The 19445-nt window shown below is 41.8% G+C and overlaps 1 protein-coding gene across 1 annotated transcript in view; it reads right to left on the bottom strand.

Moving 5' to 3' along the window:
* Positions 1 to 1135: 1135 nt before the first annotated feature.
* Positions 1136 to 19445, bottom strand: part of FAM19A1 (family with sequence similarity 19 (chemokine (C-C motif)-like), member A1) — a gene marked incomplete at its 3' end in the record, with an annotated part of 399267 nt that continues 380957 nt past the window's right edge. Inside the window, exon 3 of the mRNA XM_005860808.1 lies at positions 1136 to 1276. Coding sequence (XP_005860870.1) covers positions 1136 to 1276 — 141 coding nt within the window. The remainder of the gene's footprint in view (positions 1277 to 19445) is intronic.

Raw genomic sequence — 19445 nt, 5'->3', positions numbered from 1 at the left:
CCCTGTCTCCTGGTCTTCAAGCCCTGGCCCATTTCCACACTGAATGCAAGGGCTGATGTGTATAACCAATAGGTTATCATGGGAACAATGACGTGTCACTTCTGAGCTTAGATTGTCAAAAGGTCATTTTGGCTTCTGTATTGTTCTCTCGGCTCACGCACTCTGGGGGAGGCCAGATGCCATGTTGTCAGGACTCCAAGCTTCTACAGAGAGGTCCCCTGGCGAGGAGCTAGGGCCACCTGCCCACAGCCAGGTGAGTGAGCCCTGTTAGAGCCGCCTTCCACTACCAGGCGGGCTGTGACCGCAACTCCAGGAGAAACCCTGAGCCAGAACCAGCCAGCAAAGGTGAATTCTTGACCCACAGAAACTGAGATAATGTCTGCTGTTTAAAGCTGCTAAATGTGGAGGGTAATTTGTTGCAGAGCAAATGGTCTAGTGCATGAGAAGTGTTTAGGACAGTGCTTGGCACACTCCATCATGAATGTATGTGAAGCACTGAGCATATAGTAAATGCTCATTAAATATGTGTTAAACGAATGTTAGGTATTGTTTTCTTTACTACCATTATCACCCGCATCATTGTATGCAACCTCAATCCACAATCACTTCCCAAATGAGCTGGATTCTCACATTTCTTCTCTAAAATTGTTAAAATAGAGCTACTTAAAAATGTGATAGCCCAAGAAACAAGAATTCAAACTCTACCCTGAGGGCTGGCATTTACTCTGGATGCTCCAGTTTAGGACAGTGCTTGGCACACTCCATCATGAATGTATGTGAAGCACTGAGCATATAGTAAATGCTCATTAAATATGTGTTAAATGAATGTTAGGTATTGTTTTCTTTACTACCATTATCACCCACATCATTGTATGCAACCTCAATCCACAATCACTTCCCAAATGAGCTGGATTCTCACATTTCTTCTCTAAAATTGTGAAAATAGAGCTACTTAAAAATGTGATAGCCCGAGAAACAAGAATTCAAACTCTATTCTGAGGGCTGGCATTTACTCTGGATGCTCCATGTTCACTATCCTGAGCCACATTTAGGTGAAACAGAAATACATGATATGCCCGGTGCGCCCAACCCCAGGTGAGCACCCGGATAGAGAGAGGTAACACCAGTGACTCACCGTCCACACAGGAAGGCCGGTTCCTGGTCGTTCCGGCCACTTTCCCAGGTAGACAGGAGCACTTCACCGTCTGCGACCGCTCCTCGATGCGGTTCTTATTACAGCATCTGTGCGCGGCTATCACTTCACACGTCCCTCCTTCTGGCGAGAGAGAAAGAATAGGGCATCTGATGAGAGGGCATTCAGCGGCCATTTATGCCTGTGGAGACCCGAGGGGAAGGCTGGGGAAATGGTGTAAGGGAGAGAAATGATAGAAAGAGCCACCCTGAGATCTAATTCCTACGGGATTCTTCCCACCCTCTCCATGTAACATGTACATATACATGTAGACACAATTACGTACAAGGTCTGTGTGATCTTGAGGAGGACAACGGCATTGTAATGCACTTCAAATGCAACAAAGGCACCACGCAGAGCTCCGGGGAGGGCGACTCGGGGCTGGCGTGCTGAAAGGCCGAGCTCAGTGAGCGCCTGGGGCTGCCACAGAGAAAGGGGCGGCCTGACTTGAGTGCCTGAGACATGGGAGCTCACTCCTGTGTTACCTTTGATTTGCGATTCTCTGTGCTCCCGTTAATGGCAAGCACCTGCTCCTCCAGCGATGTAGCGCCTGCAGAGGTGGGAGGACTGCCCAGGATTTCTCTCTCCCTCCCGCTGCCTGCCCTCTCTCAAGGGGGCGCCATAGAACATCTAACTGGGAGTCATTTTCCCAATCCAGATCCGTTCCAGAAAGTATAGGAATAACCGCTGGGAAAATAGGTCTATGCTGTAAATGGCACCTCAAACCAGAGACCGAAGCAGAAGGCTTCGCTGGTTGCTGCAGGCCAGCCATGCATTCCTCAGCGTTCCTTGGCACCTACTCATGTCTGTCCCTCTCCTCCGGGTTCTTCCTGGGGGCACTGCCGTGACTGTGAGGTTTGGTGAGCATTCAGGTGGGCCTGTCCTGCCTGAAGGGCATCCCGTTCCCCGGGGACATAAAAGACCCTCCAAGTGACCAAGAACCAGAAATTATCTTCCCAACATCAAGCTTAGCATTTAGAAAAACTGTTTTTCTTTTGACAAGAATCAGCCATCACATTTATGATTCTGGCATTTAGGATTCAGTTGGCAGAAATGCAACACGCATTTGCTAAGCAACCACTATATACAAGTTACTGTGTTATAAACTGTATGGGAGCACTTAAAAAAGGGGAGGAAAAGAAATTAAGAAAAAAGAAAGAAAAAAAATCATTGATAAAAGGAAGGGGCGGGGAGGAAGGAGCGAGGACTGAAGGCAGCTCCATCCTGTCCTAAAATGTACAGTGCAATCAATGCTCCTCAGTGCAGGGGTGGGGGCTGAGGTGGTCTGACTATTTGTCCTACCCACTAATGATATTTGACAAAACTGGAGACATTTTTAATCATCATGACTGTGAAAGTTGGATGAAACTTTCCATCGGTTGCCTCCTGTATATTCCCCGACCAGGAATCAAACCCACAACCTGGATATGTGCCCTGACTGGAAATCGAACCGTGACCCTTCAGATGCTCCAACCAACTGAGCCACACCAGCTGAGGCACATCACTACTGAATTTAATATGTTGCTCAAAATATTCCAACTTTGGCCACTGTGAGCTCTTTCAGGTGATTTCTGTGTATTCCCCTCTCCCCTTTTCTTGAGCACTTCCTTACTTTCTGGTGCTACAAGACCCTCCAGATTTACCTCATTTATGTTCTATGCTGGTCCTAGAATCAGCCATTTCTCTAAGGAGACTGTCATTTAATAATATTAAATACATTATTTATATTATTAAATTATTAACTGGAGGCCCAATGCACGAAATTCATGCAAGGGGCTCAGCCCTCGCAGCCCCAGCTTCATCTGGAAGGTCTATTAAAATGATTTATAATTTTTCAATTAAAGTTGACATTTATTATTATACTAGAGGCCTGATGCATGAAATTTGTGCAAGGGGCTTGGCCCTCGCTGTCGCAGCAGCTGCCTCGGCCCTCCCAGCCTTGGCTTCATCCAGAAGGTCATCTGGAAGGATGTCCAGAAGGACATCCAGAAGGTGGTTCAGCTGTCTGGTCTAATTAGCATATTACGCTTTTATTATTATGATTAATTTCAGGTGTGTAGCATAGTGATTAGACATTTATACAATTTACAAGGTGACTCCCCCAATAGGTCTTGCACTCACCTGACACCATATATAGTTATTAAGATACTACTGATTATATTCCCTACACTGTAATTTACATCCCCATGACTATTCTGTAACTGCCAATTTTTACTTTTTAATCCCTTCACCTTATTCACCGAGCTCCTCAAACCCCTTTCCATCTGGCAACCATCTGTTTATTCATTCTATCTATGCGTTTATTTCTGTTTTGTTTGTTTATTTTGTTTTATAGATTCCACATTAAGTGAAATCATATGGTAGCTGTCTTGCTCTATCTGACTTATCTCATTTAGCACAATACCCACTAGGTCCATTTATGTTGTCACAAATAGTGAGATTTCATTCTTTTTTATTATTGAGTAAAATTCCATTGTCTATATATACTACATCTTTTTAGCCAATCCTTTTTCAATTGGAGCATTTAATCCATTTATATTTAAGGTAATATATAGTTATATAGAGATATGTGTAATCCATTTACATTTAAAGTAATATATAGGTATGCAGTTCCTGCCATTTTATTAATTGTTCTCTGTTTTTATAGTTCTTCCCCATTGCTTACTAGAGGCCTGATGCAAGAAATTTGTGCCAGAGTAGACCCAGGTGCCAGCACTGGCTTCTCTCTGGCACCTGGGACTCGGGCTTCCCTCCGGCTGCATCTGGAAGGACAGAAGGACGTCCGGAAGGATGTCTGCTCTAATTAGCATATTACACTTTTATTGTTATAGATTCTCTGCTCTTGCATGTTGATGACTTTTTGTAGTGTTGTATTTGGATTCCTTTCTCATTATTTCTTGAATATCTCTTGTAGACTTTTGGTTTTTGGTTTCCATGTACTTCATGTATACCAAGCTACATCTATAATAGTCTATTTTAATTTGATCATCACTCTAAAATTACTACCACTTTTACTCACCCCTTCTATATTTATGTTTTGTCATTATTTTTTATTTCTTTTTTGTGTATGTATTTGTGTGAATTCTTTAATTTACTGTTAAAATTGTATGTGATCTTCTTACATTTGTTGTTTAAAAACAATATTTTTATTGATTTAAGAGAGAGAGGGAGAGGAAGGGAGGGATGGAAACATCAATGATGAGAAACAACATTGATTGGCTTCTCCTGCATACCCTCTACTGGAGATCAAGCCTGTAACTCTGGCATGTGCCCTGACTGGGAATTGAACCATGATTTCCTGGTTCATGGGTTGATGCTTAACCACTGAGCAATACCAGCTGGGCCCTACATTTTCCTTTTAAGCTTTATATTAGTTTTAGTGTTGGTTGATCCACTGCTTTTGTCAGTGAGAATTATTTTTTTTTTGAGATATTTTCTCACTTATATTTTAAATTTTTTTCTCCTTAAAAATGTTCCTCTAACAATACTGGTTTGGTAGTGATGAACTCATTCAGCTTTTTCTTGTCTGGGTAGCTCTTTATATGTTCTTTGATTCTAAATGATAGTTTTGCTGGATGGAGTTATCTTGGTTGTAGGTCCTTGCTTTTTATGACTGAATATTTTGTGCCAATCCCTTCTGTTCTGCAAAGTTTTTGTTGAGAAATCAGGTGATAGCCTAATGGGAACTCTCTTGTAGGTCACTGCTTTTCTCTTGCTACTTTTATGATATTCTCTTTGTCTTGAATCCTTGGCATTTTAATTATGATTTGTCTTGGTGTGGGCCTCTCTGTGTTCATTTTGTTTGAGACTCTGTGATTTCTTGATTTGTGTGTGTATTTCTTTTACCTGGCTAGTGAAATTTTTTGTCATTATTTCTTCACATAGGTTTTCAATCCTTTCTCTCTCTCTCTTCTCCTTCTGGGATCCCTATGATATGAATGTTGTTACACTTAGAGTTGTCCCAGAAGTCTCTTAAGCTATCCTTATTTAAATGTATTTTCTGCTACCTTGTCTACCAAATTGCTGATCAGATTGTCTATTTAGTCTAATCTGCTATTGGTCCCATTTGATATATTTTTAATTTTAGTTATTGCATTCTTCATTTCTGACTAGTCCTTTTTTATGCTTTCCATCTCCCTTTTTATGCTTTCCATCTCTTTGTTGAAGTTCTCACTAAGATCACCTATCCTTCCTCTGAGTTCATGGACACTCCTTATCAGCTGTATTTTTAACTCCACCTCTGATAGATTGTCTCCAGTTTGTTTAGTTTCTTTTTTGCAGTTTTGTCCTGCTCTTTCATTTAGGGCACATTTCTTTGTCTTATTTTGGTTGTCTCCCTGTATTTGTTTCTATGTATTAAGTAGATCTCTTATGAGTCCCAGTATTAGCAGAGTAGCCTCATGTAGTAGGTGTCCTGTGGGACTAGTTTTGCGGTCTCTCTAGTCCCCTGAGCGAAGTGCTCCAGGAGTGTATCTTGTGTGTCTGAGACTTGATTGTTGTTGGCATATTGGTGGGTGGGATTGACCCTTAGGTTGACTGGCTGTGAGAACTGGCTATGACTATAGCAGACAAACTTTTGTGTGGGGCTTACCCCATGGAGTGGGATTCACTTTAGCAGGCTCAGGTGTCAAGTCTGCCCTTTGGGTGTGATGTTTGTGGCATTAATTGGGTGGTCTTCTTGTGTGGTCTGAAGTTTGCCACCAAGTATATTGATTCTGGGGCATTGGGGTAGGGACTCTGGTTAAGGCTAAGTTTAGCCACTGCCTGTGTCCAGTCCAGGGCCACCTGGTAGGAGCTACAAAGCGATCTGTACTTGCTAGATGCCTATGCTGGGCTTGGAAGTGCCTGGGAATGGCTATGCTATGAACTGAGACCACCTGCCACTAGTACAGGGCTTGGAGTCACTTAGCCAGAGGTATGGAACATGTCTGCTGGGCTTGGAAGTGCCTGGGAATGGCTATGCTATGCTATGAACTGAGACCACCTGCCACTAGTGCAGGGCTTGGAGTCACTTAGCCAGAGGTATGGAGCATGTTAAGGCCAGCTGCTGCTTGTTTGGGTTTTGGTATCTTAGAGAAATTTAGGAAAGTCCGAAGTGTAGACTCAGGCTGGATGCTTGTTTGGATTACCTCTTAAAGAGGATCTGTGGATTGGGTGGGGCAGGTACTCAGAGAATTACCAGGGTGGGGCAAGAACAGTGTTAATCAGGTTAATGCAGACTCAGATTTGGTGGAAGCCTGCACCTGCAGGTTGTGTGGGGTGAGGGCTCAACAGAGAAACAATGGTACCTGCCTGAGCCTTAGTCCTAGAGAAAACTGCCCTTCCCAGCCTCCCCTTGAAACCAGACAACTCAGTTCTTCCCTGTATGTCCCTGATGCTTTGTGGATGCTTTCCCTTCGCTGGAGCTTAGGGCCAGTGTTTGTGAGCTGGTGAGTTTGTGTGCAGGCCTGTTAAGAGGACTCCTGGGTCTACAGCAGCCCTCTGCCTCATCTGGGAGGAATCCCTGGTTTTCAAATCTAACTGCTGTGGGGACTCCTCCTCTTCTTGGCACTGGTGCTCTGAGCTGAGGAGCCCAGTGTTTGGCTACTGGGATCTTCCCAGCTGAGCTATCCCTCCTGATTCTTAACTGCCACATGTGGGTGTGGGACCAGTTGCTTTCATGTCTTTACTCCTCTTACCAGGCTCCATGTTGCTTCTCCTTTATATGCTTAGTTATAGAATTTCTGTTCAGCTAGTGTTCAAGTGGTTGTTCTATAATTTAGTTATAATTTGGATGTGGTCATGGGAGGAGGTGGACCCAGCGTTTATGTAGTATGCCATCTTGACCAGAAGTCCCAGTCAGGGTATTTAAAAAAACAACAACAACATTAGAGCAGATGGAACTAAATACCTGAAATAGCATTTAATTTGAGTAGGCTTCCATCTCCAGAGAGAGACCTTATTCTATGTTGCAATGCAGCGCAAATGGGTATTTTAGAGCCAGTAACTGATGTGATCTGAATATTGCTCTAGAGTGACCAACTAGGCTGCTGTTCTCAGTAGTGGTTAGAGAAGTGCAAGGTGCCAAACGTAGGGAACAAAAAGCCAATCGATGCAAGATTCTGAGCAGGAAGTAAGGAGGCTTGAACTGGATGGTTGAAAGGCAATCTCAGTCTCACCACATGCCCATCATTGGGATTAGAGTTAATGGAACAACAGTGTTAATCACACATTACACTCTTTAACACAGACACCTGCAATTAGGTCCCTTCAGCTTGTAATTGTCAGCTGCAAGTTCCCTCAGTCAAGTCAGTAATAGCTGGTTTTTTCGTCATGAAAATACCACTAATTTAAAAGTAACCATTTGACTTTAATACAAAACTAAAGCAATGCTTATGACTGAAAACAGCACAAAGCTTATGAAAGGTCCAGGTCGTATCTTGAATCTTATTTGATTTACAGTCAGTCCAGCAGACCCAGTGATAGACATGCCAGACTGTCTGAGTTACTGCACTGACTTAAATAATATGAACAACAAGGTGGCCCCAGGAAGCCAAAACTCAGTCCCTCCCAGCACAGTTGTGAATGAAGAAAAGGGGCAGCTCTGTGTCATCTCAGTGCCCACTGCCATTTAGGGAGCTCAGAAGAGGGTGCTGGGCACTGCACTTGGCTCTTGACCTACATTATTTATAAGCCTCATAACAATTGTACAGCTATTGTCCCACTTTACAGCCAAAAACCTGATGCTCAAAGAGGTTGAAAAACCTGCTCAGAATCACACACGTGTGACCCAGATATGTTTGACTCTAAAACTCATACTTTTTTTGCATCTTATCACAACTATTAAGTCTTTGCTGATGAAACATTCCAAAAGGAAGTCTGACACTTTCTTAGAATGGTGATCATGGTTAACTAACCAACCTGCCCTCCCCAACCTCCCAATCAAGTTTTGACCTCATTTGCTACCACCATTCTCTCTGCTACGGGGACACGGGTTTGTCTGAAGGCTATGGCCTAAACATGATGGGCATGATCCTTGTTGAGGGTTGCTCTAATCCATGAGGTGTTGCTCTAAATAGCAGGCATTTTTGGTTTTGACAAGTTGAACCCTGCACCTCTTGGGGCACCCTTCTCACAGATCTCTGGCTCATTCTCTCACTTCTACATATTTGCCCAAATGCCTTAGTATCAAAGGCACATTTGACCACCCTATTGAAATCATAATTCCCTTAGCCAGCATGTTGGACTATGCCCCACCTACCCTCCAGGGTACCTGTAACTCTCAAATATAGTGTATAATTTATTTTTTAATTATACTTATTGTCTGTGTGTTTTTCCCCTGGAATGTAATCTTCTTAAGGACAGGGGATACTGCTGTTTTCTTTATTAAACATTGTCTGGCATATTATTATTGGGGTTTAAAAAGTGCCTCTAATACATATTTCATTTAATCTTCAAAATAATTGAAAGACAGAAATGGGACTCCTGTTATCCCCATTTTTTAGTGAAGATGCAGGCTAAGAACAGCCAAATGACATAGCCATATAAATAATGTTGATAATAATAATATCACAGGAACTAAACACTCATTGAATATTTACTATGTGTCTGACATCATGGTAGGCACATTACAAACCCTCAATGCAGTTTTTGCTCACACAAGCCCAATAAGGTTATGATTTCCCTCATTTTACAGAGGAGGCAACTGAGATCAAGAGGAGCTTAAACATTTGCCCACATTTTACCTAGTGGTGGCTGGCCACATCTGGACCAGAACCCAGATCCTCTGACCGCATACACGGTGCTCTTTCCCAGTCCCACCCAGGCACTCATGCTGCCAGTGACTGGGAACTGACAAGTACTCCATTTTCATTAAAACCTTGTATATAAAATCAATGACGCCAGACCACATTTTCCTCAGGCCCATGAATGATGGATTTGCCCACTGGAAGCTAGAGAGGTATTGCTCTAAATAACAAGCTCATGTGGTCTTGCCAAGTTGAACCAGGGCTTCAATTATACCTACTGCTCAGGTAGGCCAATGTGGAGTCCAGACCAGGTCTCGGAGGCCCACGGGACCCTAACATTTAGAAAGTCTGATTGGAGCCATCATACTCAAATTTCCTGACCCCCAAGGTTTACATTTGTGACTGACATAGCCATAGTTGATCAGAGAAATGTAATCTTTCAGCCTATTCTGATGGTGAAATCCAGTTCTACTGATTTGTGTTGACAAAACAAAAATACTGGATTTCAACAGGCTCATATCTGTGGTCTTTGATAAGAAGCTTTCAAGTTATGCTTGTGGGGCTCTACAGATTATCTGAGAGGGTCCAGTTACGTCCACTGGAGGAAAGAACAAAGCAGCTCTAGTTATTTTATTGTTGACCTTCAGTCTAATAGTCTATTCTTCTGTGATTGCTCTACTAAGGAAAATGAAAACAACTGTACACAGCTGATGCTCAGCCTCCTCACATACTGACAAGTATTTGTTGGATGGATGGATGGATGGATGGATGGATGGATGGATGGATGGATGGATGGATGGATGGATGGATGGATGGATGGATGGATGGATGGATGGATGGATGGATGGATGGATGGATGGATGGATGGATGGATGGATGGATGGATGGATGGATGGATGGATGGATGGATGGATGGATGGATGGATGGATGGATGGATGGATGGATGGATGGATGGATGGATGGATGGATGGATGGATGGATGGATGGATGGATGGATGGATGGATGGATGGATGGATGGATGGATGGATGGATGGATGGATGGATGGATGGATGGATGGATGGATGGATGGATGGATGGATGGATGGATGGATGGATGGATGGATGGATGGATGGATGGATGGATGGATGGATGGATGGATGGATGGATGGATGGATGGATGGATGGATGGATGGATGGATGGATGGATGGATGGATGGATGGATGGATGGATGGATGGATGGATGGATGGATGGATGGATGGATGGATGGATGGATGGATGGATGGATGGATGGATGGATGGATGGATGGATGGATGAATAGCTGAACAAGATGAAAAATAAATTACAAATCTGTCCTGGATCTTTGCATATTCAAACAGTATGGAACTATTTCTTGAGAAGGTTGAATGTCTTTGGTATAGTAGTGTAGAATTACTTTGTAAGATACATTCCCCCTCCAAATTCTATCTGAGTTTTACTTCTTAGCTATATCAACAGTCCATGTTTACTTTGTCTACCCAAGACATAGTGAGAAGCTAATCAAATTCTGTAAAAAGAAATAAAATTCTGGACTTCTATTATAATCACAGGGACATAATTTCTCAAAGACACTCTGGAACAGACTTTTTTAAAAAATATATATTTTCACTAGAGGCCCAGTGCATGAAATCCATGCATGAGTAGGGTCCCTAGGCCTAGCTGGTGATCAGGGCCTAATGGGGCGTTCCAGCTGCTGGCCAGGGCCTTCCTTTGTTCTGCACCACCCCCTGGTGGTCAGCGCACATCATAGTAAGCAATCCAGTCTCCTGGTCGAACTCCCATGGGGTCAATTTGCATATTAGATTTTTATATATATAGATGGATTTCAGAGAGGAAGGGAGAAGGAGAGAGAGAGAATGAACATCATTGATGAGAGAGAATCATTGATCGGCTGCATCCTGCACGCCCCCTCCTGGGGATTGAGCCCACCACCTGGGCATGTACCATTGACCGGAATTAAATCCAGGACCCTTCAGTCCACAGGTTGATGCTCTATCCACTGAGCAAAACCAGCTAGGGCTGGAACAGACTTTTAAGTCTTGCTTACCTACTATCCTCATTTGCTGGCTGTTTGAAAAGGGGGACTAGAAACCAAAACATTCTGTAGATTTGTCCCTATAAAAGCAAAGTAAAGTTAGATTTGTCATAACTCTTTCTGAGAACTAGAAAAATGTCCCTCAAACATATTTTAACTGCATTTAAAAAATTACCTAGGTAACTGTTCTTTGAAACCTAACTGTAAAGATCATTGTAAAATCATAAAGTTATTTGTCATGTAGAAATCTTTCAGACTTTTCTTTGGCACAAATATCAATCTATTCCCAAGTTTTATTTCAATCTGAGTCAAAATGATTTCAAGATGATCTGTGGCCATCAAAGCAAAAATCATTTAAGTGCTCAGGAAATTGAGCTTCCTGTTTATGCTTATGGATTATCAGTAAAATGGCTTCCTTTCTGGATTTTACCCAGCATCCATAGATGCAGCAAACAAGACAGTGAAATAACCTGCAAGCTAATGGCAGAGAATGTGGTGCAAGGAACAAGCCAGTATGGAGGATGTCCATACTATTCAGAGTTTTCAGACTATTGTTTCTATCCTCACCTTTCTTTGTCTATAGAAAACACATCTAAGATAAAATATAAGAAATTAGCTTTATACCCTAAAACTAGCTTTATAAGGGGTCCCATTGTTCTTTCAGATTAGAAGGTAAGTATAGTAATTGTCTGGCTAATGCAGGCTATCTGAAAAAATTAGATGTGTTGGATGGACATCAGTTTCCAAGTTCACCCTCCACCACACATTTTCAGAATGATTGTCTTGCTTCTCCTTTGTCCATGTTCCCCCAGGCGGTGATGGGAAGGTCCCCTGCAGGGTAGCTCTGCTAAGCATCTGTCCACTTCCCCTTCTTTCTTTCTCTTTGGTTTGTCAGAGCTCTAAGTACATTATGAAAATCTATTTTTAACAGGAAAGAAAGTTTCTAATATCCAAAGAGGGGGGAAAAAAGACAGCATTTCAAGATTATTCCTGGCAGCATCAACTCTCAGAGCTGGAAAAGTTAAAAAAATGCCAACCCCAATATGCTTCTAGCAGTGATACCTCTTTCCCAGCTCAATGTATCATTGTCTTGCCCTATTCAAGTGAGGACACATAAAGAAGATGAATTAATAAGGATACCATTTCCTATAAAGAGTCCCCATTGATGAAAATTATATATCACTAGAGGCCTGGTTCACGGATTTGTGCACCGGTGGGGTCCCTTGGCCTGGCCTGGGGGGATCGGGCCAAAACCAGCTCTCCAACATCCCCTAGGGGTCCCGGATTGTGAGAGGGCACAAGCCAGGCCGAGGGACCGCACTGGTGCACGACTGGGGCTGGGGAAGAACCGTGGGAGAGCTCCAGGGTGTATCCAGCCCATCTGGCCCAGTCCTGATTAGCCGGACCCCAGCAGCAAGCTAACCTACCGCTCAGAGAGTCTGCCCCCTGGTGGTCAGTGTGCATCACAGTGACTGGTCGAACTGTTGAATGAACAGTCAGACACTTAGCATATTAGGCTTTTATTATATAGGATAATGGAAAGGAAAGATGAGGTTAGGAATTGGCAGGCAGATGGCTAAAAACTTGAAGGTTGTCATCATGAAACAGAGTTTGCCCCCAAAATAAACATCTAATAGAAATAGCTTATATCAGCCAACTGAATTGCTCTGAGCTACAAACTGGCTCAGCCATTGAAGAATGAGCACTTGTGGGAAATTGCTAATGTCTAATCCTTTTCTGAATGCCAAAGAAGTTGACATTCAGTAGTATATTTTGGTGTTGATGGTTTCATGTCTATGACTCAGCATAGCCAAGCAATTCAAAATTATTACACCACCAGCTTTTCTGGGAAAGAAGATGCTAGAGAAGAATGTAAAGTTTGAATCAAAGAAAATTGTATTTTAAAAAAGGACTAACATAAGTCTAAACATAAGTCTATGCATTTTTGTTGGCTCCTGTATTCACTATATAGGTTTTCTTTAGGTGGTCACCTTGAACCCCCATTATATGACCCTATAACTTCTCATAATTATACCACATTAATAATCACAATGCATTATTTTGGCATTTTAAATAATGTTTTACTTTTCTTATAGAGGGTAAAGCCAGCAATTTTTCTGTTTCATCACTTTATCCCAAGTACTGGGCCCAGGTCTGTTCTATAAATTTTTGTTGAATGAACCCATTTCCTAAAGAGTATCTCTTGACCCGCATTGTATGCTTTCAACAAGCTGAACTTTTGCGGTGTGCTTCCTGGAATAACTGGTTCAGTGTCTGCATGTCCTGTTGGGCTGGACTCTTCCTGATAGTAGAGACCACATCTTGTTTACTTCTTTATCCCTAGTGACTGGCATAATAGTAGACAGGCACATATTTGTAAATGATTAAATGATTAAATGACTGACTGATAAGAGAAGAAAGAAAGAAAGAAAGAAAGAAAGAAAGAAAGAAAGAAAGAAAGAAAGAAAGAAAGAAAGAAAGAGAGGGAGGAAGGAAGGAAGGAAGGAAGGAAGGAAGGAAGGAAGGAAGGAAGGAAGGGAGAAAGGAAGGAAGGAAGGAAGGAAGGAAGGAAGGAAGGAAGGAAGGAAGGAAGGAAGGAAGAAAGAAGTCAGAGGAGGAAGGGGCCTGGCCAGTGTGGCTTAGTTGGTTGGGTGTTGTCCTGTGCAATGAAAGGCTGCAGGTTTGATTCCTGTCAGGGCATATGCCTGGGTGGCAGGCTTAATCCCCAGTGCAGGAAGCAGCGATGGATGTTTTGCTCTCACATGGATGTTTCTCTCTCTCTCTCTCCCTCTTCCTTCCTCTTTCTCAAAAAATCAATTTTAAAATCTTTAAAGAAATAAAAAGAAAGGAATGGAGTGTGAGGAGAGAAAGAAAGAGGAAAACAAGAAAAAAAATAAAATGAAAAAAAAAGAAATATTGTGGGAAGAGATCAACCAAATAACTTGTGTGCACGAATGCATAACACATGGACACAAATAATAGTGTGGTTAAGGCCTGAGATGGGGCAGGGCCAGGCTAGAGTGAATCAATGGAGCGGGGGGAGGGGAAGAGAGTAAGTAATACTTTCAACAATAAAGATTTTTAAAATATTTAAAAAAAGAAAAGAAGAAAGATTGAACATCAATTAATTATTTTGCTGGAACTTTCCCTAAGTATCCATATGTAGTCTTTTCAGAAAACAAACTTGAATAATAAATGTAGCTTTTAGAATGAAATTTTTGCACCTTCAAGAAAAATCAACTTGAACATTGGTTTGGAGTAGAGCCAAACTGTACAAATAAAAGCATTTTATTCTAAAAAAAAAAAAAAGATTGGAAAATGAAATAGGAATTAAGAGAAATCATAAAGAGACTTCAGTCCTTTCAGTCCTAATTAATAGTTAAGCCAGAACATATCTACTCATAGACCAACTTTTCAAGGAAATGAATAAAATGTGACTAAGGAATGTTAAGCCTGACATGATTATTCAGACCCTTGCATTTTCATTTTATTGCAGTGGTTCCTTCCTTTAAAAGCTACTATCTGTGAGACAAAGCACAGATTTCTGAGATTCACTTTTATGGGACTTCTGGATCAAGGCCTTATAAATAGCTCTCTTAGAATCTATTCTATCAGATGTCAGAAATGCATACTTAAGACTGTGTTAAAAATGCTTTATTGACCCAATGGACTAGAAGGCAGCTCCAAGTGTCTTTGTAAATCATTGGCAAGAGAGACACTAATGAATCTTTAAGCATGTTTTGGTCGAGGGAGGCAAAAATGGCTGTTTGACTTGTTTATGCTCTAGATTAAACAAATCACCATCTTCTCCTTCCCAGGTCTCTGGGTACATAGAAGACAGACACATGTAAGAAAAAGGAACAAATTCCGGGTCAGACAGCCATGCTGGAGGCAGCACAGCATAATGAATCAGATAACAGGTTCTATGATCTCTTTGGTAACCCAGCATTGTTTAATATCATGCTATTCAGCTTCCAAGTTTTTGAATTTTTTGATTGCTTTTATTGTAGTTTATTTCTAATATGATGCCATTGTGGTCTGAGAAGATGCTTGATATGATTTCAATCTTCTTGAATTTGGAGAGACTTTGCCTGTGACCCAAAACTTCATCAATAAAGAAGAAAAAAAAACAGGTTCTAGAGCAAGGCCATCAAGATTCAAGTACTGGATCTGCTGCTTCCTACTGTTTCCCATTCTTCACCTCAAGGATCTCCTCAGTTGGTCAAATGTGGGTGATGATAACATTAACTTCACAGAGTTGTTTTGAGGACTAAATAGCTATGACGATTAAATAACTATAGGCAAGTGATTATATTAATACCTTCTTCAGAGTAGGCACTAAAAGATATTCTGCTGTTAGTAACTGGAAACATCATTTTTGAGTAGATCATGAACTTTCTCTCATGCCCATCTCCCTACTCTCACACCAGGCCGATGGCTGGGGAACTGTATTTAGACCTCAGTATCCCTCTAAAATAAGATTGCTAAAAGTAATGTATACCATAATACACTCAACACACAACCCCTAAATCTCTCCTTTATATTTTTAAAAAAGGAAATGGCTTAAACATTGGATATATTAAACTTTACTGCAGAAACTCTTTTTAGTAACTGCACTAACAACATGGAAATATTTTTTACCCAAAGATGCACTAATGAGGTTACAAAAAGAATATCCTTGATTTTTTTCTGGTCTTTAAATACTTTAGAACATTTGCTCTTTTCCAGTAAGGATGCCTTGGATAGTATTAGGGAGGGGAACCCAAGTAGTGGTTTGAGTATCAGACTACTTTTGTGCTATTCTCAGCTCTGCCTGAGAATTTTGTTAAAATAATAACATAACATCTTCATCTGGCTATTTTCTGCACACAAATTTGCTTGCCTGGTCTAGACTTGCCTTCAATACACTGCAAATCAATGCAACCGCATAAGTGACTTATTGCCCAGTAAGAAAAGCCACTCAAAGGCTTGGTGGCGGCTGAAACAATGGAAGGGGGAGCTCTACCTCAAAGTGCAGTATTTACCTGGATGTAAGACCTGGAAACGAAATCACAGCAATGCCTCCAGCTTCCTTGGGCCATTGTGTAAAATAAATAAGTCTGTATTCTCTTATTGTGATTATAGAAAAAGTTGGAATGAAATGGGCTAATAAAATAACTGCGTCCATTATTCCCCTCTAAGGTGCAAGATTCTCAATCTACATCCCTCTTGGATCTCTCCCAACTCTATGCTTCAACCAACATCACTGGTCCAGCTGGTGATAGTTTATTAAGCTTTACTTCTTTGTCACTAGCCTTCAAGGTTGGGAACAATGTGGAAACATTTTCTAGAGAAGAGGCAGAACATCCTATTTTATATAAGCCATTCCTCAGGTTAGAATTTTCTAAAATTATCTGAAACACTGCCATGAAAGGTAAAATATATTAATATATATATGGTATTTCAAATAATCAGTATCATTTGAGTTGCTAGCTGGGTGACTTGGAGAAATCTGTAATCTCTGAGCTTTGGTCTCTTGTGAGTAAAATGCCTAACTTAAGGGATGTTTTAAGCATTATATATTGTGCATTAAACGTAATTAATACATCAGGTAGCACACAGTAGGTACACTATAAATAAGAGCTGACATTCTTATCAAGATAAAAATGAAATTCAATTTCAAAGACAACACTGGAGGTGGTTACAGTCTGACATGAATTTTGATGGAAGGACTGACTTTTCAAAGCTTGGACAAGGAGGAATTTACTGGAAGGCCTCGGGACCTGTGAAATGTCTGAACTATTCATGCCATGATGGGTCATCTAATATGCTTTCTACATTGCATCCTTGCCTTATCTCTTCTATGTCTTTATTCATTTTTGTTCTGTTTCTTGATGACATTTAGGTAATGGCATATGAGCAAGAATACACTAAAAGAAGAAAGCCCAAGAGTAATTATACATTTTTAAAAATTATTTTAAAATGAGATTCTTCTATTATCTTCTACTGCTGAGTCATAAACTGACCTCAAATTATAAGTCCTTTCTTTGGCACATATAGGTGAACCACATGAAATTTTATAGATTTTAGAGTTTCCTTCTATCTATGGGCTAAATTACTTGCAAATTCCTAAGTGAATTGTTAAGCATTATGGAAATAGGTTATGCAAACACTAAAATTAGTATTTTGCTTATAGCTACTGAATTCTATAATTAATGGTTTTGTGAAGAAGGTCTTTGCAGTATCAATGGCTGGGATTTTCCAAGTTCCAGAGAGTCCACATGTAGAATGGTTGAGTAAGTGTTTGAGATTGGATTTTGGAGCCATACTGACTGGGATTAAATACTATAAATCATTTAAGTTTTCTATTCTTAGTTTGCTCATCTGGAAAATGGGAAAATAATAGTACTTCCATGATAAGGTTGTTATGGGATCAGTGAGTGAACATTCTTGAAGTATAAGAACATGTGTTTACTATTTATGTTCTTGCTATTATTAATTTTAGCTGGCTAACAGTTAGGGCTTATAAATTATATCTCTGGCTCTCCTCCTTCTGGGCTTGTGGCAGTTCCTAGTTCTCTTAAGGGCAGTTCCTAGTTCTCTTAACAATACCTTCTGGGCTTGTGGCAGTTCCTAGTTCTCTTAAGGGATGTTGGGCCACATGATTATTGTTAACAGTAGTAATGTATCACTTCCATACTGAGCTTTGAATTCCCTATGCAAGGACTCTCTAGGGCTCTCTTCCCTCTAGTGAGGCAACCAGTCATATTTTAGATCAGAGGCCAACAATTTTTTTTCTATAAAGGTCCAGACAGAAAGTATTTTTGGTTTTGTTGGCCATCTGGTCTTTGTGGCAACTACCAAACTCTAAAGTTGTAACCTAAAAGCAGACATAAAAAATATGTAAACCACTGACTGTGCCTGTATGCCAATAAAATTTTATTTGTGGAAACTGAAACTTGAAGTAATTATGTATCACAAATATTCTCCTTTAGCTTTTGCCAGCCATTGAAAAAGTAAAGACCATTCTTAGCTCACGAACAGTACAAAGCCAATGGTGAGCAGATTTGGCTGATGGGCCCTAGTTTGCCCACCCCCATTTTAGGGGCTTCTGCTCCAGCAGTTCTAGACTAACTCCTACAAACACAACCCCACTGTTGAACCACAACGGGCATGGTGCATGTTCAAAAATTAGACCTTTGTTGTTTTAAGCCAATTAGATTTGGGGTGGTTTGTTGTTGCAGCTTAACACAGCCTAATCTGGCTAACATATTACTCTTTAAGATGATGAGAACAAAAGAGATATAATACCTCCTTATGAGTGCTTAAGTAACTTCTGTTAATATCTACACTAATAAAGACAAACATGCAAATTGATCGCTATGCCTTAAGCCATGCCCACCAACCAATCAGAGTGACTATATGCAAAGTAACCCAACCAAGATGGCGGCCGGCAGCCACTGAGCTGGAGCAAGCAGGAGACTTGGTTGCCCCAATGATGGAGGAAGCCAACTTCCCGCCTGCCGCGGCAGCTCTGAGCTCCACTCAAAGCAACAACGTTTCAATTATAGAAGGTAAATAAACCCCAGATACCTGCTTTCAGCCAGCCCTGGCCACAGAGCTGGAGCGAGCAGGAGGATTCCTTCCCGCCCGCCCTGGCTGGCTCTGAGCTCCTCTCAAGGCTACAAAGTTTCAATTATAGAAGGTAAATAAATCCCAGAATAAAAAAAAAAGAAAGAAAAAAAGGAGAGGCTGGGAACTTCCGTTGCCAGGGGGTGTGTGGCCAGCCTGCAAACAGCCATCAGCCCCTCATCCAGGCTGGCCAGGCACCCAAACAGGGACCCCCACCCTGAAGGGGGTGTGACCAGCCTGTAAACACCCATCAGCCCCTAACTCAAGCTGGCCAGGCACCCCAGCGGGACCCCAACCCTGATCTGGGACACCCTTCAGGGCAAACCAGCTGGCCCCCACCCGTGCACCAGGCCTCTATTCTATATAATAAAAGGATAATATGCAAACTGACCCTAACAGCAGAAATACTGGGAATGACTGGTCACTATGACACACACTGACCACTGGTGTTCAGTGCGCTCCCACAGGGTGAGCTCTGCTCAGCCTCAAGCCAGCCTGACGGCTGCCAGTACAGCGGTGGTGGTAGGAACCTCTCCCGCCTCCTCAGCAGTGCTAAGGATGTCCGACTGCAGCTTAGGCCTGCTCCCCGCTGGCAAGTGGACATCCCCCAAGGGCTCCTGGGCTGCCAGAGTGATGTCTGACTGCCAGCTTAGGCCCAATTCCCCAGGGAGCGAGCCTAAACCAGCAGGTAGTCATCCCCCAAGGGGTCCCAGACTGTGAGAGGGCACAGGCCAGGCTGAAGGACCCCCCCAAGTGCACAAAAATTTGTGCACCGGGCCTCTAGTGTTTAATAATAACTAGGGAGGAACCATCTCCAAAGCTATGACATACAGTCTTTCCAATCTATGCCTTCCATGA

The sequence above is a fragment of the Myotis brandtii genome, unplaced genomic scaffold (genome assembly GCF_000412655.1).
Source record: "Myotis brandtii unplaced genomic scaffold, ASM41265v1 scaffold140, whole genome shotgun sequence".
Lineage (NCBI taxonomy): Eukaryota > Metazoa > Chordata > Mammalia > Chiroptera > Vespertilionidae > Myotis > Myotis brandtii.
The sequence above is the reverse complement of the archived record's forward strand: the minus strand, read 5'-3'. Positions and strand labels throughout refer to the sequence as shown.